Genomic DNA, 19373 nt, shown 5'->3' on the forward strand with positions numbered 1-19373 from the left:
GGCATCCCACCAGTTTGGGCCCGCCCCTCGGTAGCACTCATCCCCGCCCCCGGAGGGGTTGTGCCGGAAGTCGCTTCTACTTCCGCCGTTTCGGCTCCTCCCTATACTTCCGGGCTGCCAGGTAGCTGCCGAGGCTCCAGGATGATGGAGACGGAGCGAATCGGTGAGGGGCAGTGGGTGGAAAGGAGGAGTAGACAGGGAATGACCCTTGACCCCTGACCTGTGACCTTTCCCCCGTAGTGCTACCTCCCCCAGATCCTCTGGACCTGCCCCTTCGGGCCGTAGAGCTGGGATGCACAGGGCGTTGGGAGCTGCTGAATGTGCCTGGGGCTCCAGAGAGCACCGTGAGTGACTTTTGACCCTAACCTTGACCCTCATTGAACTTAGAACCTCCTTCACCCTCATCACAGTAGGATCTAACTTGACCTGGCTCTCCCGTCTCTGGACGCCTGTCGTCCGGGCCTAGACTGGTGCTGGACAGACTCCCAACCCAGTGGACCTGCTGTGGGTCAGAGCCCATGGGAGGACAGAGCTGGAAGCCCTGGGGATACCTTAACTCTGAGAACTGCTCTTTCAAATGTGTCTTTTCTCCTTGGAGTCTTTTTCTCTCTCCAGGGCACTTGTTGGTGGCTGAGATGCTAGCCTTTGAGCACCTGGCTCTTCATCCTTAGGTCTGGGACCCCTTTTCCTAAAACTAGTGATTCTGAAATATCAGTGTGCCTCATGATTAGTAGGGGACTTTTTTCATTTCTTATTGGAATATAGTTGCTTTACAATGTTGGGTTAGTTTCTGCTGTACCACGAAGTGAATCAGCTATATGTATACGTATAACCCCTCTCTCCCATCCCCCCCCATTACGCTCATCTAGGTCATCACAGAGCACCGAGCTGAGTGGGGGAGCTTTTTTAAAATACAAATTCTTAGGTCCATAGGTTCTGAAATCCAAAATCTGTATTATTAACCAGCACCCCAGGTAATTCGGTTGCAGGCCGTTTGTCCTGTAAAGCAGAACCACCTTTGGAAAATAGTCCTTCAGCCTGATTGTCCTAGTCTCTCTGGGACATCTCCCATTTCTGATCTAAGTATGAATCCTATCACCTTCTCTTTGCTCTGTGTCTTACTCTCTTCTCTTACCTTATGCGTCTCATCTTGCCCTTGTTCCAGCTTCCCCACGGCCTCCCTCCCTGTGCCCCAGATCTGCAGCAAGAAGCAGAGCAGTTGTTTCTGTCATCTCCCGCCTGGCTGCCTCTGCACGGTGTGGAACACTCAGCCCGGTGAGGGGTCTAGAGGGGCCTGGACTAGGGAGGTGGGTCCCTGAAGAAAGCTGGGACACCGGAGAAAGAAGACCTGAAAATTACTTTCCTTCTGTCCAGAAAATGGCAGAGGAAGATGGATCCTTGGTCTCTCCTGGCCACACTGGGGGCCCCAGTCCCCTCCGACCTACAGGCCCAAAGACACCCAACCACAGGCCAGATACTAGGCTACAAGGAGGTAAGAGGTCACAGGCCACGAGAAGCAGGGTTGGGAAAAGGGGAGTCAGAGGCAAGCTCAGCCTCACTGGCGCTCTGATCTCTTGCGTCAGGTCCTGCTAGAGAATACAAACCTGTCAGCCACGACCTCCTTGTCTCTTCGCCGGCCACCCGGGCCCGTCTCCCAGTCCCTGTGGGGGAATCCAACACAGTACCCTTTCTGGCCAGGTGACGCTTGTGGAAATGGGATGGTAGGGAAGGAAGCCCTTAGTCTCCACCCCTCCTGTGTCACTCCCACCCCATGAATCCCTGTTTGTTCAACTTCTCCCCAGGGGGAATGGACGAGCCCACCATAACAGATCTGAGCACTCGAGAGGAGGCTGAGGAGGAGATAGACTTTGAGAAAGGTGAGGTGGTGCCGGGATGGACCCTTGGGAGGTAGGGCTCTGAGTCTGGGCCCTGAGGAAGAGGGGCCCGGGCCTGCCACTGGGTCCTTGCTAGCTCTTCCATTTCCCTGAGCAAATTAGGAAAAGGTACCCCTTCCATAACAACCTTTACTGTCATCTGTTGGAAAATTGTCACGATAAATATCAGCAACTGCGACGTCTGTGCCGTGAAGGACGTCCTTTAGGTTAATGTACCACGTGACTTATACGGCAGTGTGCAGGAGCCCAGATTCTCTCTCTCTGTCCCTGTCCTCCAGACCTTCTTACTGTTCCACCCGGCTTCAAGAAAGGCGTGGACTTTGCACCAGAGGGTGAGTTTTAGTTCTGAGATGGGGGCGTGTAGGAAGTGGTGCCCTTCTTCTTCAGAGCAGGGGTAGACGTGACCAGGCCTCCGTGTTCCCTTGCTCCTCAGATCACCCAGCTCCAGCTCCCGGCTTGCTCAGCCTCAGCCGTCTGCTGGAGCCCCTGGATTTGGGTGGGGGCGATGAGGATGAGAGTGAGGCAGTGGGACAGCCAGGCGGTCCCAGACGGGACACTGTTTCAGCCTCTCCCTGCAGTGCTCCCCTGGCCCGAGCAAGCAGCTTGGAGAACCTAGTGTTGCAGGTTGGTGGTTCTGGGCGGTTGAAGCAGGAAAGAAGGGTCTTGTCACAGACAGGGTGGGCTGGCCTGGTTGGGTCCAAGGGGAAGACTGGAGCATCTTTTGGGAGGAGTGGTAACAGAGAGGTTTCTGACTGTATCTTTATTGACCCTACACCCCTTTCCCCTTCCAGGAAGCGTCCACAGCTGTAGCTCCCCCAGAGCCTCCCAAGCCCCCGCCTCAGGAGCAGTGGGCCATTCCTGTGGATGTCACCTCCCCTGTCGATGATTTCTACCGACTCATTCCCCAGCCAGCCTTCCGGGTAGTGTGGCCCAGTCCTCACGTGCTCCCCCACCTCCTCCCAGCCCACTCCCTGTCTCCTCTCCCCACCAGAGGCCAGATGCCTTCAGGCCAGCTTGGACCTCAGTCCCAGACTGGCCTCACTCTGGCCTTCTCCCCGCTGCCCTGAATGTCCTGTGAGCTGGAGGCAGGAAGACCCCTCTCCCTTCTCCAGCCCCCATCTATTTCTCTCTCCCACAGTGGGCGTTTGAGCCAGATGTGTTTCAGAAACAGGCCATCCTACACTTGGAACGGCATGACTCGGTCTTTGTTGCGGCTCACACATCCGCAGGGAAGACGGTTGTGGCTGAATACGCCATTGCCCTTGCCCAGAAACACATGACGCGGTACAGTCCCGTCCCCAGCTTCCCCTTCACCAGCCCTGTTCTCTCCTGCAAGCTTTCTAAGTCTCATCTCTTCTCCACCTCCCTACGTCCTCCTTTAGATGAGAGTTTTGGGGGAGAAACTTGAGGCAGGGGTCCAGGGGGAAATGAGAAAGTGTGGGGAGTTTAGTTAGTTTCGGAAGGGATTGGGGGACAGAATTTTTCCTGGGTAATTCCATGAAGGGGAACATGAGGGAAGTTAGGGTGAAGGGGGGCGCCTGAGCTCTGTGGCAGGCTTCTGGGAAGGCTCAGGGTGGGAGAGGAGGTGCTGGCCACGAGTCAGCGTGGAGGGACCGGCTAACTTCATGCTCTTCTCCCAGCACCATCTATACTTCGCCCATCAAGGCTCTGAGCAACCAGAAGTTCCGGGACTTCCGAAACACATTTGGGGATGTGGGACTCCTCACCGGGGACGTGCAGCTGCACCCAGAGGCCTCCTGCCTCATTATGACAACAGAGATCCTTCGGTGAGAGATGGGCACTCAACACGGGTGGGCTTTTGGTCAGGAAGGTGAGGCTGCTCTGGAGAGCATGCTGGCTGAGTTGAGGGTAGAGACAGGAGCCACTGGGAAGTCAGCCTTGGGTCTCTTTCTTCCAGCTCCATGCTGTACAGTGGCTCGGATGTCATCCGAGACCTGGAGTGGGTCATCTTTGATGAGGTTCACTACATCAACGATGCTGAGGTAGGGGGAACGGGGTCCCCAGATCCTGGCAGTCCCCTCCCGTGGGGCTGGTTCAGCAGCTCCTCTATTCCACACACCCCGCGAACCTCACTGCCTCCTTTGCCCCGACACGGAACCCTGTGCCCCTTCCTAGGGGCGGAAGGGCAGCCCCCGCTGAGCTGTCTTCCATCCCTGTGCGCAGCGTGGAGTCGTGTGGGAGGAGGTGCTCATCATGCTTCCTGACCACGTCTCCATCATCCTTCTGAGCGCTACTGTCCCCAACGCCCTTGAATTTGCTGACTGGATTGGGTGAGACTTGTGTCCTGGGGTGCTTGGGTGAAGGGGGCTGTAGCGTTCCTCAGTCGGGGCCGGGGGCATAGACTATCACAGCAGGGGGAGTGGTCAGGCCTTGGGGGTGAGGATGAGAAAGGTGTGCAGCCGGGGAACATGTCCAGCTTGGGAGGCTGAGGGATCCCACCTGGGTCCAGATCGCTTCGCAAGTTGAGAGACAGGATGACGGGGACAGCCTTCCAGTCCGGCTCCCAGAAAAGACCAGGTGAAGCCAGAGTGGGGGAGGATGGTGGGGATGTGGGTTCCTCCCCGCACTCCCACCCCTGATCGTCTGTCTTCTCCTCCTCGCTCAGGAGGCTGAAGCGTCGCCAGATCTACGTGATCAGCACTGTTGCTCGCCCAGTCCCCCTGGAGCATCATCTCTTCACGGGGAACAGCCCCAAGACCCAGGGGGAGCTCTTCCTGCTGCTGGACTCCCGAGGCACCTTCCACACAAAGGGGTGAGCCTGAGTTGGGAAGCGTCTCACCTGGGCTCAGCTGGGTGTGACTGATCGCTGCCCCTCCCCTGCCCCAGGTACTACGCGGCTGTGGAGGCCAGGAAGGAGCGGATGAGCAAACACGCCCAGACCTTTGGGGCCAAGCAGCCCACGCATCAGGGGGGGCCTGCACAGGTGAGAACTGGCAGGCTTTGTACCCACCACCGCCTGTTTCTCCCGTGTCCTTCTCCCCTCATCCCCTAGGTGTTTGGAGTTGAGCTTCGAGCACTGCCTGATCTGACTCGGCTTCAGTTCCTGCCACTTCGGCCCCCACTGGTTCAGGGACTCAGTCTCCACTCCCTTCTCCCCACTTCCCCAGGACCGTGGCGTGTACCTGTCCCTCCTGGCCTCCCTCCGCACCCGTGCGCAGCTGCCCGTGGTGGTGTTCACCTTCTCCCGTGGCCGCTGTGATGAGCAGGCCTCGGGCCTCACCTCCCTTGACCTCACCACGAGTTCAGAGAAGAGTGAGATTCACCTCTTCCTGCAGCGCTGCCTCGCTCGCCTCCGAGGCTCTGACCGCCAGCTGCCCCAGGTATGGAGGGGGGACCCAGAGACTGGTGGGGATTGGGTGTTCCATGACCCCATCCCTGATCTTGGGCCTCGGCCCCCAACAGGTTCTGCACATGTCTGAACTCCTGCACCGTGGCCTGGGTGTGCACCACAGCGGCATCCTGCCCATCCTCAAGGAGATCGTGGAGATGCTTTTCAGCCGTGGCCTGGTCAAGGTGCACATGCTGGTGGGAGAGGGACTCCTCAAGGCATTCGTTGCCCACTTAGGGGAGGGGAAACCTTCTAGGCAGGACAGTGCAGTGGTTAAGAACTTGGGCTCTGGATGCAGGCTGCCTGGGTGTGAATCCCAGCTCCACCACTTACTCACTGTGTGGCCCTGGGCGAATTGCTTAAAGCTCCCCGGACTGTAGATGTCACATTTCAAGATGGAGGTGTATGAGGTGTGAACACGCAGTATCCAGAAGAGAAACCCCCAAAGCTAGCAAACTTACGAAGGCCATTAGTCATCAGAAGAATGCAAACTGAAATACTCACGAGATAGGACTTTACAGTTATTAGACTGGTAAAGTATAGGCAAGTGGCTAATGCCAAGTGCTGCCCAAGACGTTGGCGACTGCAGGATCACAGGAACCCTTGCACAGGTGTGGCCAGTCTCAAGTGCATCCTGGCACTCTGGAGGCAAAACTAAGTATATACATACTCTTTGTCCCTAAATTCCACTCCTGAGTGTGAATCGCAATGAAATTCTCAACCCTGGTCATTGAGGGACCACGCCTGCTCCTCCTTTGCTGGCTGTGCGCTTGCGGCAGGGTGTTGGTGGTGCCCCTTCACTGGGAGAGCCGGTAGGCAGGTGTACAGCACGCACCCCGCAAAGCGTTCTGCAGCAGTTGGAAGCAGTGGATTAGATATAACCACAGGAACGTGGACGGGTGTTGAAGACACTACATGGAAGAAAAGAAGGAAACAAGGAGATGTGTAATCGCCTTTACGGCAAATTGTAAATTGTACACAAAATGAGACACATTTTATAAAACACATTCACGCAAAAAGGTACGCGTTAAATACAGCGGGATGATTGATATTGGGGGATGGGAGTGGGATATGGGGTAAAAGGAAAGGAATAGGCAGCTAAACAAATACAACAAAGAAAACGACAGCACACGCTGTAGATTTGCCTTGAGAGTTAAATGAGGTCCTGTGAGTGAACCGTCTGGGACTGGGCCCCGTGCCTTCTTAGCCTTGGCTACAAAGTGAGGTGGGCTTGGCCAGGGCTGGGCCACAGCTGCGTGTAGCCCCTTTGCTGATCCCCTCCCCCGTCCCAGGTCTTGTTTGCCACGGAGACCTTCGCCATGGGTGTAAATATGCCAGCCCGGACAGTGGTGTTTGACTCCACGCGTAAGCACGATGGCTCCACCTTCCGGGACCTGCTCCCTGGGGAGTATGTGCAGATGGCGGGCCGGGCGGGCCGGAGGGGCCTGGACCCCACGGGCACCGTCATCCTGCTCTGCAAGGGCCGTGTGCCCGAGATGGCGGACCTGCACCGCATGATGATGGTGAGCCGGGGCAGCGGAGGCAAGCTCTGGGCCCTGCTAGATTCCGCCAGCCCTCTTCCCTTCTCCCCGGGAGAGGCCAGGGTAGGAGTGAGCAGATCCAAGGATGAGACTGGATCTCCTCTCCTCCAGTCTTTTTTCACTGTGAATATGGAGCTAGGTGGGACCTTGGAGAGTCTACCTATTTAGTCTCACTCCCTTGTTTTGCAGAGGTGAGCGAGCAGTTTGTCTAGGGCCCTGTGGTTGCGGAGCTGGGACTAGAGCTGCTGGGAGTAGAGCAGCCGAGCAGCAGGTCTCCCCTCGCCTCACTGGCTTCTTTGGCCCGGCCCAGGGGAAGCCGTCCCAGCTGCAGTCCCAGTTCCGCCTCACGTACACCATGATCCTCAACCTGCTGCGGGTGGATGCCCTCAGGGTGGAGGACATGATGAAGAGGAGCTTCTCTGAGTTTCCATCCCGCAAGGACAGTAAGGTGAGGAGGTGGGCGTGACCAGGCTGCTGTGAAGGATGTGGACGAGGGAAGCCAGGCCTGGACGAGTGGGCATCCAGAGGCCGGTGGGCGAAAGTGGAGGGTTCTGGGCCTGGAGTCTCTTGCTGCACACCCACACTGGCTTCTCCCAGGCCCATGAACAGACTCTGGCTGAGCTGACCAAGCGGCTGGGGGCCTTGGAGGAGCCTGATGTAACTGGCCAACTCGTTGACCTGCCTGCCTATTACAGCTACGGGGAGGAACTGACAGAGACCCGGAGCCTGATCCAGGTACATGCGTGTGAGCGTTGGGGGCAGGGGTGGCAGACAGGGAGGAAGAGACTGTGACACTTTGGGTACTCCTGAACTTAGTCCTAGTGTCTCTGTGACACTTCCTCCCTTATCCCCTCTCTTCACGTCCCTGCCCTTCAGCGACGCATCATAGAGTCTGTGAATGGGCTGAAATCTCTCTCAGCGGGAAGGGTGGTGATTGTGAAGAACCAGAAGCATCACAACGCACTGGGTGTGATCCTTCAGGTGAGGGCAATGGGAATTTGAAGCCCAGAGGCAGGGAGGGAGGGGCGAGCCCTACCTCCATCTTCCCCACTTGGTGAGGGGCCGGTTGTATTCACCAGTGCTCTCATTTTTGACTCGAGCCCTCCTTTCTATCCCATCCCCACCACTTCATGCTCACCTCCTTGTCCTTCCCGCAAGCTCTGCCCCCAGAGTCTGCTCTGATCACTTGGCTTGGTTACCAGTCCATACTGGTGGGCTCTGCGTGGCTGCACCACAGTCCCTGCCTGAGGTTGGTGATCTGGTCTCTACCTCTGACGTCCACTCCTCACACTGCCCTGTCCTGGCCTCCCCGCCTCCCCTAGGTCTCCTCGAGCTCCACCAGCAGAGTATTCACGACTCTGGTCTTGTGTGATAAGCCCATGTCTGAGGACCCGCAGGAGAGGGGGCCAGCCTCCCCCAGTGTGCCCTACCCAGATGACCTCGTGGGATTCAGGCTGTTCCTGCCTGAAGGTGAGAGTGGGACAGACGGCCGAGTTCCTGACAGCAGCAGAGCTGGGATGCCTGGGCCCACAGCAAGGTCTGACTCTGCTCTCCCCTTTTCACAGGGCCCTGTGGCCACACTGTGGCCAAGCTCCAGCCAGGAGATGTGGCTGCCATCACCACCAAGGTGCTCCGGCTGAACGGGGAGAAGATCTTGGAGGACTTCAGCAAGAGGCAGCAACCAAAATTCAAGTCAGAGATGCTGGGGCGGGGACCATGTGATGGGGGGTGGGGAGGTGTGGTTGGGCAGGCTCCCGCAGCCTGAGGAAGAGAAGCCTGTGCCCCAGGTCCCAAGGCCTGCTCCTTTCTCAGGAAGGAGCCTCCCTCTGCGGCCGTGACAACTGCTGTCCAGGAACTACTACGTCTGGCTCAGGCCCACCCAGCAGGACCCCCTACCCTTGACCCTGTCAATGACCTGCAGCTCAAGGATGTGTCGGTGGTAGAGGCGGGGCTCCGGGTCCGGAAGCTGGAGGAGCTGATCCGGGGGGCTCAGTGTGTACACAGTCCCCGTTTCCCTGCCCAGGTAGGTCCCTGGATGCCAGCTTCCAAGCTGGGAGGGGGACTTTTCCTCTCGTTCCCTGTAGACTGGCCACCCCCATCGCAGCCCTTGTCCTCATGCACCCCTGCTGAGGGCGAGGAGGCTAACAGGCTCCTGCCGGTGGTTCCCTGTAGTACCTGAAGCTGCGGGAGCGGATGCAGATACAGGAGGAGATGGAGCGGCTGCGCTTCCTGCTGTCGGATCAGTCGCTTCTGCTGCTCCCTGAGTACCACCAGCGAGTAGAGGTGGGAGGGCAGAGATGGGGCTGGGGGGCTAGTGAGGAGGAGGTCTGCAGGCTCCCAACACCCACCATCCTTCCAGGTGCTCCGAACCCTGGGGTACGTAGATGAAGTGGGCACCGTGAAGCTGGCAGGGCGGGTGGCTTGTGCCATGAGCAGCCATGAGCTGCTCCTCACTGAACTCATGTTTGACAACGCGCTGAGCGCCCTTCGGCCCGAGGAGATCGCGGCCCTGCTCTCCGGCCTGGTCTGCCAGAGCCCCGGGGACCCTAGTGATCAGCTCCCAAGCACCCTTAAACAGGTAGGGGACGCCCACCTCCGTCCCACCCTCGGCCGTGGCACTTCCAGTCCCGGTCCCCATGTATTCCCCACGTGCCCCATCCAGCCCTGCAAGTGCTGCTAAGAGCTGGAACTGTTTCTTCCTTGATCTGGGTCTCCTTCCTGGAGTAGGAAGGCAGGGCTGAACCTCTCCTCCCCATCTGCAGGGGGTGGAACGTGTCCGGGCTGTGGCCAAGCGGATCGGTGAGGTGCAGGTGGCCTGTGGCTTGAACCAGACAGTGGAGGAATTTGTGGGAGAGCTGAATTTTGGCCTGGTCGAGGTTGTGTACGAGTGGGCCCGGGGCATGGTGAGTAGCTGGGGTTTGGGGCTTTGTGGACTCCTGACTGGGGAGAGGCTGCCCAGGCCCTACCGTATTCAGTCCCCACCCTACTTCCCCCACAGCCCTTCTCTGAGTTGGCAGGGCTCTCGGGGACCCCCGAGGGCCTGGTGGTCCGCTGCATCCAACGCCTGGCCGAGATGTGTCGCTCGCTTCGGGGGGCGGCCCGCCTGGTGGGCGAGCCTGTGCTAGGTGCCAAGATGGAGACGGCAGCCACCCTGCTACGGAGGGACATCGTCTTTGCAGCCAGCCTCTACACCCAGTGAATGACGCCTGTGTAATAATGTAACAATAAAACAGCAAACCACCTGTGTGAACCTGAGGTGTTGGGCGGGGATGACAGCTCAAAAGACAGCAGGGAGAACCACCTAGAAATATGCCTTTATCTGTGCACACAGAAACAGGACCAGCCCCTGCGAAGCATCAGTCCTTGGGGGAGGGTGTCTTGGGGGGTGACAGGAGGTCCTGGGTCATGGCTTCCACGTACCATGTAGGCAGGAAGGCATGGGGTGCATCTCGATGTTCAGACACTGTGACTGGGCTGCCAGGCTCCCAGGAGAAGAGGTAGACGAGCCTGCGGGGCAGATGGAGTCCCAAGTTGAGGGCTGGAGGCTGAGCTTCTGGGACCCAGAGGGGAGGGACAGAGCTGAATGCCTCACCTGGGGTCATCCTGGACAACTGTGTTCTGGGCAAAGCTAAGGAAGGCAGCACAGAAGTTCATGCACACGGAGGGATTCCAGCCATCACGGTCATTCTGGAGAAAGCCCAGGAGGATGCAGAAGACTGGCAGTGAGGGCGAGGGTGGGAGAAGGGGAAGGTGGACTACAGATCCCTGGACACTGGACCTGTGGTCTTGGCACAGTGGGGGGGATACAGGTGGGAGCTGTGACACCATTGCCTTACCCTGACGTATTCAAACATCTCCATGGTACGAAAGGTCTTGAGGGAACAGACAAAACCCTCTGGGTTACGGAAGCCAGCAACAACATTTGGGACCCCCGGAAGGAATGACTGAGCCCACCATTTCAGGAGCTTCCGTCTGTCAGGAAAGGCAAGGGGTCAGTGGGACCCCTCCACCACCCTCCAGCCTCCTCCTCTTCCCCCAAGTCCCCTTCCCAGCTGTCAATCCTAGGCTCTCAACCTGCCCGCCCCCATCCTGAACCTGTAGAAGCTCTTCCGTTGGCCAGGGCTGTGCATCTCCTTGGAGGTCTTGAGCTCCACATAGCAGGTGGGGGGCTGTGTGGTTGGGGCCTGGGGGTCTATGCAGTCTACCTCCCCGGAGAAGAGCAGAGGATGGTTTCCCAGGCGGCTGCGTAGCACAGAGCAGAAGGCCACGTTGGTGTTGACCTCCCCAGAGGGATCTGTGGAGCCTCCAGGTTTGTCTGCACAAGAAGAGAAACAGGAGCAGGGCTGGGGCCTCAGTCTCTGGGGAAGGGGGAGTGGGCCACAGAGCTGGGGGTACTCACCTGCACACATGTACTGCTCGAACTTGTACCCCATGTACATAAGCTCCTGGAGGACGGGTGGCCGGGTAAGCCTCTGAACCCGAGCAGCCGGCGTCTCCACCTCACTCAAGTACAGTGTCCCCTGGAAGCGGGAGGCCGCCAGCTGCCAGCCTTCCTGCCGCTCATATGGTGTCGTCAGCAACTTTGTCAGGTGCCCCCGCCACGTCACTATGGCCCCTGCCAGCCAGCCTGGACCCCTGAGAGGGAGGAGTTAAGGGCTGAAGGTCTGACACAAGCATTGGCGCACACGGCTCCCCCCAAAGAATAGCATAAGGGCTGACCCCACTCCCGCTTTGGCTCTCCCAGTTCTAGAGGGTAGGTGTAGGTCTCTAGAGCTACTTGTGTGCTATGCTTTGCTCACCCCTCTAGCCGGCCTCGGTGCTCCAGGACCCAGCATAGCAGGTGGTCCAGCCTCTCTTGGACCTCTTCATCCCGGGGCCTGTATCGATCAGGGTATCCGTCTCTGAGGTCAAAGTTGGGGCTTTGACCATTAGTGGGAGGTGGGCAGTAGTACCGCAAGGCTCGAGCATCTCCATGGTACTGGCGTTGTGCATCCAGGGAAAAGCAGCCCAGTTCAGAAGGGCGCCGGTAGAAAGGAAATGGTCCAACGTAGAGGGCAGGGTCTGTGGGCAGTGAGGACGCTGGGAGGAGCTTGTTCCAAGGCTCGGCTTCCTCTATCTTTTCGGCTCCTCTCTTAGTCCCTCTGGACTCCATGAGGTCCTGAGAGACGACGGGGAAGTTCCCTTTTTAAAGAGAAGGGCTGGAGAAGAGAGACTTCTAGTCAGGACTAAGCCTCCAGATGGCCAGGCTCTGGATCTGAAACATGCAGGCCCCATGTCCTCAAACAGAACCATGGCCAGGTGCACATCACACCTTTTCCCTTGACCTATACCCCCACCCCCAGTTCCTCCAAACGCAGTGAGGTTAGGAAGGATGTCTGGGCTCAGATCAAGGATCTGGTTACCTCAAATCCCGCCAACCTCGACTTCCACCTTCACAGAGCTATGACGTCATGGCAGGTACCTCACATGTCGAAGAGGGACGCAAAGGTGGTCCGCCCCCGACCCCCCCCCCCCGCTCTCGATGACGCAATCACTCAGCGACAGTGGCGGCCTAACCCTTCTGGGGGTGGGGGGCGCTAGTGCGCTTTACACCAGGAAGGAGATCACAGCGTGGCCACCTGTGCCCCTCCGCACCTCCCAGGTCTCTCCCGACGTGTGGCTCTCAGAGGAAGCCAATCAGCAGCGGACGTGGGGCCTCAGCCAATGAGGGTGGCGCTTGTATCTGTATTGGCACCGCCCCTCCCAGCAAGGGCCAAAGGGATGACAAGTTGACGCCCCTTTCGTCACTACGTCGGCCTATTAAGACCGGGCTGACTGGTCTCGAAGCGGGGGACGCCCAGGGAGCCCGTGCGTCACTCCTCTGCGCCGGATGACTATTTTCGTGTTCTCTTCCTTCAGTATCTGTCTACCTCTTCCCCGCATCCACAGGATCCCGGGATATGAACCGGAAGAGGCATCGCCTGGTCCCGGAGGCCTTCGGACAGAAGAGGCGGCGGGAAGGAGGGGATGTAGAGGCAGATCCTTTGCGGGGAGAGTCAGGTAACTATGGCAACCCCGGGGCGAGGCTAAAGACCCCCAGGTGGGAGCGGCTTCACCTCTGGTAACCCTGTATGTTGGGACAACAGCACCCCCAGGGTCGTACCCCCGCTTCTCCCCGCCCCCGTTCACGTCTCAGTGACCCGGTCTCTCCTCCCAGGGTCTGCGCGCGCGGCAGTTGCGGAGCTACTGCGGCTGTTCCCGCGAGTCCTGTTTGAGGATGCGCTACCGCCCATCGCGCTGAGGAGCCAGGTGTACAGCCTAGTGCCCGACCGGACGGTGGCTGACCGGCAGCTGGTGAGGGGCGTCAGAGCGACCGACCGAAGGCGCTTCCGTGCCTTGCGGGCACTTACGAGGTTCTCCCCATCACTCACTCGGTCCACCAGCTATTCTGCCATTCAGCAAGCGTTGGGTCTTTCTGGGCCAGGCATTGCGCCAGGCACTGCGGTGCCAAGGAGAATGCTACAGAGAGCATGCCAAATCATGAAGGTGGAAGAGCGAAGCTTTTGGGGAAACTGAGTCACCGTGCGTGGTTCGAGCCTACAGCGCTAGGAATGCAGGCAGACGTCAGATTAGGACAGGCCTTGTACGTCAGTATTTCCATCTTCCATCGAAGGCGGTGAGCTGGTAGAGAATGTTCAACAGGAGAGAGAACGGTGTTTTGCATGGATTGGAAGCAGTGAGATGAGGTAGGGAGATCAATTAGGAAGATATTGCAGCTGAGAACAGGTGAAGGCCTAAATGAGGGCAGTGTATAGGGAGGGAGAGGATGGGTGAGGAATGTGGAGAGTGGGAAGAGGGAGGAATCCAGAATAACTTTCGGATTTTCTGGATGACTGAGTAGTTGGTGGAGTGAATAGAGTAGGAGAACATTGAATTGTTGGGGGCAGATGATGTGTTTGATTTTGCACAAGTTGAGTTGGAGGTGCTTGTGGGGCATCCAAAGGCAACTGGGCAGTAGACAGTTGGGTGAGGGTTTGGAGAATTCTGGGCCACTCATACAGAACTGGAAGTCATCGAGATGTGAGCAGTTGTTCAGTCTGTGGATATGGATGAGATTGATAGGAAGAGGGAGGAGAGGAGCAGTTTTTAACCTTTTCACAAACTTTAGAAGACAATGAAAGCTATGGCTCTCTCCAGAAAAATGCATATATATATATATATATATATATATATATATATATATATATATATATATATATATATATGGCATGTGTACAATTTGGGGGGCAGGGGATTGTTTCACAGATCCTCTGAGGCCAAAGGTTAAGGACCCCAGGTTTGCAGTGACAGATAAGAGAGCCAAATTCCCAATGCTGGGAGATACCAGCATTTAAGGCAGTGTTTCTCAGAGTATGTCCTGAGTTCTACATGTACCAAATTACCTGGACTGCTTATTCAAAACTACAGGTTCCTGGGACTCTCTCAGTGCGAATGAATTAAGATTTCTTGAGGTAGGACCTTGGAATCTACATTTTAAAGCTACTGCCCCAAGTGATTCTTAATGTGCCTTAAAATTTGTGGTTCAGTGGCAGTGTTAGAACCTGTGATTCAAGGCGGTGGTCTGTGATGAGGTCAAGTAAAATAATATCCAGTTGGATTTAGCACTTGGCAACCTGTCAGGAAGAAAGAATAGAAGAAAAGGAAGATGGAGACTAGCTCCAGTCTCTTAAGGAAGCAAGTTAGAACCACTCCTTATAGAGTATTTGTTGTTTTTAACCTATTGGTGTTAGCTTAAATTTTAGAAAAGCTTTAAAATTGCACAAAAGAAAATATAAACACACACAATTTAAAGAATGTTTATAAAGCAAATACCCACTTAACCGTCACCCAAGTCAGACTGTACAACACGACCAATAACCCACATAAATCGTTCTCTGATCAAAATGTCTTAAGTCCCTGGGAGGTGACATACTTGACTGGTATGATAATCATTCCCTTGGTTTTCCTTATGCCATCTATATGTTTATCCATAAGCTATATAGCTTAGTTACCTAGTTTTGAACTTGATATAAACAAAATCATACCATATGTATTTATTTACATCTTGTTTCATTAGATGAATATTTTTGAGATTCATCCGAGTTGTTACATGTAGCTATAGTTAATTCATTTTCATAGATTTCCGTTCTATGAATATATCCCATTTTGCCCATTCTAGTGGAAGAAATTGTATTTTTTAAGAATTTGTCAATTTCATCTAAATTTTCAAATTTATTGGCATAAAGTTTGTAATCTCATTTTATTGTCTGTAGAATCTTGAGTGATGATCCTTTCTTCATTCTTTATGTTGGTTATCTGCTTTTTCTAGGTTCCCCTTTCCCCCTTTTTTCTTGGTCAGTCTCACCAGGGTTTATCAATTTTAATAATCTTTCAAAGAATTATCATTTAGCTTTGTTGCTCTCTCTTGCATGCATGTTTTCCATCTCATTTATGTTTCCCCTCTACTGTTGGGTTTATTTTACTTTTTTTCCCCATTAATTTTTATCCTCTATTCTTTTCTAATAGATGCATGTCAGACTGTAGTTTCCCCCTAAGTTCTGAAATAGATATATATCTATATCATAGATATATATCTATATATATATAGATATATAGATATATATATAGATATATAGATATATATATAGCTATATAGATATATCTACATATCTATCTATATATATACATATATAGATATATATCTATATCATCTGTCAAGTTTTGGTATATGTTTTCATTATCATTCATTTCAAAATATCTTCTAATTTCCTTTGTGACTTTTCTTTGACTTACTGGGTTGATTAGAAATGTATGTCTTACTTCCTAAACATTTTCTAATTACCTTGTTGTTAATGATTTCTGGCATAAATGATATTATGGCCATAGGACGTACACAATATGATTTCAGTCATTTGAAGCTTATTGAGACATGCTTTGTGCTATGTGGTCAGTTTTGCTAAATATTCTATGTATTTGAAAAGAATGTGCATTATTCAGTTACTAATTTCTTAGTAACTAAAATTATTGAAATCTTTCATTTCCTCACTGATTACTATTTTGTCTATTCTGTGAGTTTATACGAGTTGGATTAATGTACTTTTGTGATTTTGTTATTGGCTCTTCAAATACTTCCCATACCTTATTATCTCTTTTTTTTAAAAATTTTGTTCATTTATTTATTTATTTTTGGCTGCGTTGGGTCTTCGTTGCTGCATGCGGGCTTTCTCTAGTTGCTGTGAGCGGGGGCTACTCTTCGTTGTGGGCTTCTCATTGCGGTGGCTTCCCTTGTTGTGGAGCACGGGCTCTAGGCACGCGGGCTTCAGTAGTTGTGGCTCGAGGGCTCTAGAGTGCGGGCTCGGTAGTTGTGGTGCACGGGCCTAGTTGCTCCGTGGCATGTGGGATCTTCCCGGACAAGGGCTTGAACCCGTGTACCCTGCATTGGCAGGCAGATTCTTAACCACTGTGCCACCAGGGAAGTCCCCCAATTACTTCTGTGAGTTCTTGTTTTCACTTAGATATTATATTAGTCTGGTAATTCCTTATTATCTTGTGAGCTCTTTACTGCTTAAACAATTTTTAAATAATATTTTTTGCAGCATTTTACTTAATTTTCAGTGGGTGAGTTAGTCTTGCTATATTCCTAGAAACACAAGTCCTGGTTTATTTTTATTTGTTTTAAACATTTTATCCCATATTCCTCTCCACCTTCTCCACCCAAAATCTAGACTGTTAATCCTTGAGGGCAGGGCCCATGTCTTAATCACTATTTTATCTTAGTGTCTGCCTATGATTGGTCTTAGAAAATATGTATTGATTGTTTAACAGATAACTGATAAGGTGAGTGGGTGAAAGACTAATTGGAAGAGACTATTTGGTGATCCACTTGATTGTCTCTCTCCCCATAATTTTTCCTTAGTTTTTTAGAGGAAAAAAACTCCCCAATACTTGCAAACAAAATCTCCCTGCACAGGTGTCCAGAGTATAGCAGAGCATCTTACCCTGACACCCTTCTTTTCATTGTCATCTCTGTGGAGACAGAAGGCGCTTCAAGAGCAGGGGGAGATCAGAATCATCCAACTAGGCTTCGACTTGGACGCCCAAGGAATCATCTTCACTGAGGACTATAGGACCAGAGTGCGTGTGACTGTGTGTGTCATGGGGGCCAGGGGAGGGGGTACAGGGAAATTAGGGAATGGAAATAAAAAGAAGAGAGGCAAGTCCCCCACCTCACATCTCACAGAGAGGGCACAGGTCTCTGGTAAGTATTGGTATGAGGGAGAGGAAGAAGAGGAAGAGGAAAAGCATGAGAGGTAGAAGGACCTGATTAGAAGGAAAAACATAGGAAGAGAAATGTTGTCTTGGGGATAGAGGTCAGTTGGGGGTGAAGGTGGGACCAGACCTTGTGTCTCATTTCTGGTTCCAGGTCCTCAAGGCTTGTGATGGCCGCCCATACGCTGGTGCAGTGCAGAAGTTTCTGGCTTCAGTACTTCCAGCCTGTAGTGACCTTAGTTTCCAGCAGGACCAAATGATTCAGACCTTTGGCTTCAGGGACCCAGAAATCACGTGAGACCTGCGGGACCAACAGAATCAGGCATCTGGCCCCTCCCTACCTCCCTCCAGTCCCATCCAGCCTTGTCCTCTTTCTTCTGGTGAACCTGTTAAAAACGCTGACTCTTCTTTTTAACAAAATAACCTAAATTTGTGCTCCGCCCCCAAGAGAAGAGGCCTCTCCCATCTGGGGCCTTGGAAAGAGCCCTGGACTACAATTTAAGAGATCTGGGTGGCTAATCAAATAGAGAGAGAGGCCTGGCAGGAGCCATAAATGCCTGATGGGAATCATGCTGAGACCAAGGGAATAGAGAATGGTAGCAGCCGTGATGCCCGAAAAGCATTCGCATTCAAAAGAACAACAACTGGGCAAGGGCTAAATAGAAATATCGTTTCAGGAGGCTGGGTCTGGCTCCAGCTCCCTACTTTGTAACCCATGGTATACATGAAAGCATTTTATAAACTTTTTTTTCAGTAAGATGTGGGAAGAGCTATGGTGGGGTGTGCGTAGGAAGTGGCAGGAGCTCGGGAGAAAGGCCTCTGTTTCTCCCCTGGTGGTGGGACTGAGAGTGTGTCAGGGCGTGTGGTCAAGGAGGGCTTCGGAGAGGAGGAGCTGTTTTAGTGAACATGTAATGATAACAGGAGAAGAAAGAGTTGGGGGAGGGCAGCCAGGTAGGAGAACAGAGCAAGCAAGGGCACGGGGCACTGAGCAGCGTGGTGTGAGCAGAGAACTGCTCCAGGCTCGGCTTCTGTCATCCAGTCCCTTTGCCTGGGTGCCCAGGCTTCTGGAGACTTAGTGTCCAAACATTAGTGGCCGGGAGGAGAGAGGGTTCTCAGAGCGAATGCCTCATCTCCCCCTTCTTAGGCAGCTGGTGAATGCCGGGGTCCTCACTGTCCGAGATGCTGGAAGTTGGTGGCTAGCCGTGCCTGGAGCTGGGAGATTCATCAAATATTTTGTTAAAGGTATCCTGTCTGCAGCTCAGGCCCGCAACCCCTCAAGAACACTTTTTGGTGACTCCTCAGGCCTCCAGGCCTTACTCACCGTTCCCCTCTCCCGTGCCACCTCTCCTCCAGGGCGCCAGGCTGTACTCGGTATGGTCCGAAAGGCCAAGTACCGGGAGCTGCTCCTTTCAGAGCTCCTGGGCCGGCGGGCACCTGCCGCGGCACGACTCGGCCTCGCTTACCATGTGCATGACCTCATTGGGGCCCAGCTGGTGGACTGGTGAGTCTTGCCCCCCAGCCTCTGGCAGATGACGGTGTAATGACCCAAGGTTGGGTCTTCTCCCCACTCGCGCTTCGTTCACTAGCAGAGCCCAGCTCCTCTCTCGTTCTCTGGAACCCGGGAACATCCTCGGCCAGACTCAGTTCTCCTCAGACCTTAGGCCTAGGTGTCTGGCTCCAGCCTTGTCTTTCTCTTGCACAGTGTCTCCACCACTTCTGGAACCCTCCTCCGCCTGCCAGAGACATGAGGATTCTGCTCGTCGTTGCACAGCTCCCCGGCGTGGGGAGCAAGGGGCCCAGGAGTGCTGGCTGCCCTGGCTGAGACAGGGTCACCTTAGGAAGGCTTGGGAGCCAGGATGAGTGTTGGGCTCGTGTCTCTGCAGAGGGTCAGATGTGACTGCTGCTGTTTACCTGGGCTCTGACCCAGTGGGGGGTTTGGGCGATGCTTCTCTGCCCTTTCATGCAGGTGGAGCCAGAAACGGCGCCAAGGCCATGGCTGCTGCCTTTCATGCAGCAAGGTGCTGCCACTGTTCTGTCTTGGGATAGGAAGGAGGGGTTTCTGGTGAGGCTGCCAATGGAGGACAGGGTTCTTTTCCCTACATGTTGGGTTGAAATTGCCAAATAAAGTACTTCTCCCTGTGATATTTTCTGGATGTCTTTTGTTTAATGTGACACGTGTGTCCGGGCACCTCGTTTTGGGGGTAGAGGTAAAGCCAAAGTTGGGCCTGAGCTTTGCCTCATTGTTCAGAGATTAAAAAGGGACACTGAGGTCAGTTCCCCCTGTGGCATGCTGAGGGTGTG

The 19373-nt window shown here is 54.1% G+C and overlaps 3 protein-coding genes across 6 annotated transcripts; 2 read left to right on the plus strand and 1 right to left on the minus strand.

The window, feature by feature from the left end:
- The first annotated feature begins 12 nt into the window (after window positions 1–12).
- Window positions 13–10021, plus strand: SKIC2 (SKI2 subunit of superkiller complex). The gene is made up of 28 exons (XM_079934421.1): window positions 13–163; window positions 241–344; window positions 1166–1275; window positions 1375–1492; window positions 1584–1698; window positions 1803–1877; window positions 2174–2227; window positions 2329–2519; window positions 2687–2815; window positions 3034–3179; window positions 3536–3682; window positions 3814–3898; window positions 4080–4186; window positions 4522–4668; window positions 4743–4839; window positions 5024–5236; window positions 5319–5429; window positions 6537–6767; window positions 7096–7233; window positions 7383–7520; window positions 7662–7766; window positions 8108–8255; window positions 8351–8477; window positions 8598–8808; window positions 8958–9068; window positions 9145–9363; window positions 9548–9688; window positions 9784–10021. Exons 1-28 carry the CDS (start codon window positions 142–144, stop codon window positions 9982–9984), a joined length of 3741 nt encoding a protein of 1246 aa, XP_079790547.1. The 5' UTR covers window positions 13–141; the 3' UTR covers window positions 9985–10021.
- A 68-nt stretch (window positions 10022–10089) lies between these two features.
- Window positions 10090–12420, minus strand: DXO (decapping exoribonuclease). 3 transcript variants are annotated; one of them, XM_079933999.1, is made up of 7 exons: window positions 12188–12420; window positions 11585–11943; window positions 11185–11420; window positions 10881–11100; window positions 10622–10757; window positions 10378–10472; window positions 10090–10292 (listed from the first exon to the last, which is right to left on the minus strand). In XM_079933999.1, the coding sequence occupies exons 2-7, from the start codon at window positions 11935–11937 to the stop codon at window positions 10142–10144; spliced, it is 1191 nt and encodes a 396-aa protein (XP_079790125.1). In that variant the 5' UTR covers window positions 11938–11943; window positions 12188–12420; the 3' UTR covers window positions 10090–10141. The 3 variants fall into 3 exon arrangements, 2 of the variants coding, with proteins under 2 accessions (XP_079790125.1, XP_079790124.1); XM_079933998.1 differs by having other exon boundaries at window positions 11585–11983; XR_013830165.1 differs by having other exon boundaries at window positions 10157–10292; window positions 10378–10501; window positions 11585–11983.
- Window positions 12421–12658: 238 nt separating this feature from the next.
- Window positions 12659–19242, plus strand: WHR1 (winged helix repair factor 1). 2 transcript variants are annotated; one of them, XM_079934265.1, is made up of 7 exons: window positions 12659–12824; window positions 12982–13118; window positions 16842–16937; window positions 17227–17366; window positions 18217–18314; window positions 18426–18573; window positions 18775–19242. In XM_079934265.1, exons 1-7 carry the CDS (start codon window positions 12725–12727, stop codon window positions 18818–18820), a joined length of 765 nt encoding a protein of 254 aa, XP_079790391.1. In that variant the 5' UTR covers window positions 12659–12724; the 3' UTR covers window positions 18821–19242. The 2 variants fall into 2 exon arrangements, with proteins under 2 accessions (XP_079790391.1, XP_079790392.1); XM_079934266.1 differs by lacking the exon at window positions 16842–16937.
- The last annotated feature ends 131 nt before the right edge of the window (window positions 19243–19373 follow it).

Source organism: Stenella coeruleoalba, assembly GCF_951394435.1.
Source record: "Stenella coeruleoalba genome assembly, chromosome: 10".
Classification (NCBI taxonomy): domain Eukaryota; kingdom Metazoa; phylum Chordata; class Mammalia; order Artiodactyla; family Delphinidae; genus Stenella; species Stenella coeruleoalba.

What these genes read in the sequence shown, in the direction of transcription:
- SKIC2 (XM_079934421.1), top strand. Translation starts at nt 142, where the DNA reads ATGATGGAGACGGAGCGAATCG. An exon ending in AGATACTAGGCTACAAGGAG is followed by an intron (nt 1,493 to 1,583) that starts GTAAGAGGTCAC and finishes CTCTTGCGTCAG; the next exon opens with GTCCTGCTAGAGAATACAAA. An exon ending in ACGAGTGGGCCCGGGGCATG is followed by an intron (nt 9,689 to 9,783) that starts GTGAGTAGCTGG and finishes CTTCCCCCACAG; the next exon opens with CCCTTCTCTGAGTTGGCAGG.
- DXO (XM_079933999.1), bottom strand. Translation starts at nt 11,937, where the DNA reads ATGGAGTCCAGAGGGACTAAGAGAGGAGCCGAAAAGATAGAGGAAGCC. An exon ending in CACCGAGGCCGGCTAGAGGG is followed by an intron (nt 11,421 to 11,584) that starts GTGAGCAAAGCA and finishes CCTCCCTCTCAG; the next exon opens with GGGTCCAGGCTGGCTGGCAG. An exon ending in CGAGCAGTACATGTGTGCAG is followed by an intron (nt 11,101 to 11,184) that starts GTGAGTACCCCC and finishes CTTCTTGTGCAG; the next exon opens with ACAAACCTGGAGGCTCCACA.
- WHR1 (XM_079934265.1), top strand. Translation starts at nt 12,725, where the DNA reads ATGAACCGGAAGAGGCATCGCCTGGTCCCGGAGGCCTTCGGACAGAAG. An exon ending in CGGTGGCTGACCGGCAGCTG is followed by an intron (nt 13,119 to 16,841) that starts GTGAGGGGCGTC and finishes CTGTGGAGACAG; the next exon opens with AAGGCGCTTCAAGAGCAGGG. An exon ending in CATCAAATATTTTGTTAAAG is followed by an intron (nt 18,315 to 18,425) that starts GTATCCTGTCTG and finishes CCTCTCCTCCAG; the next exon opens with GGCGCCAGGCTGTACTCGGT.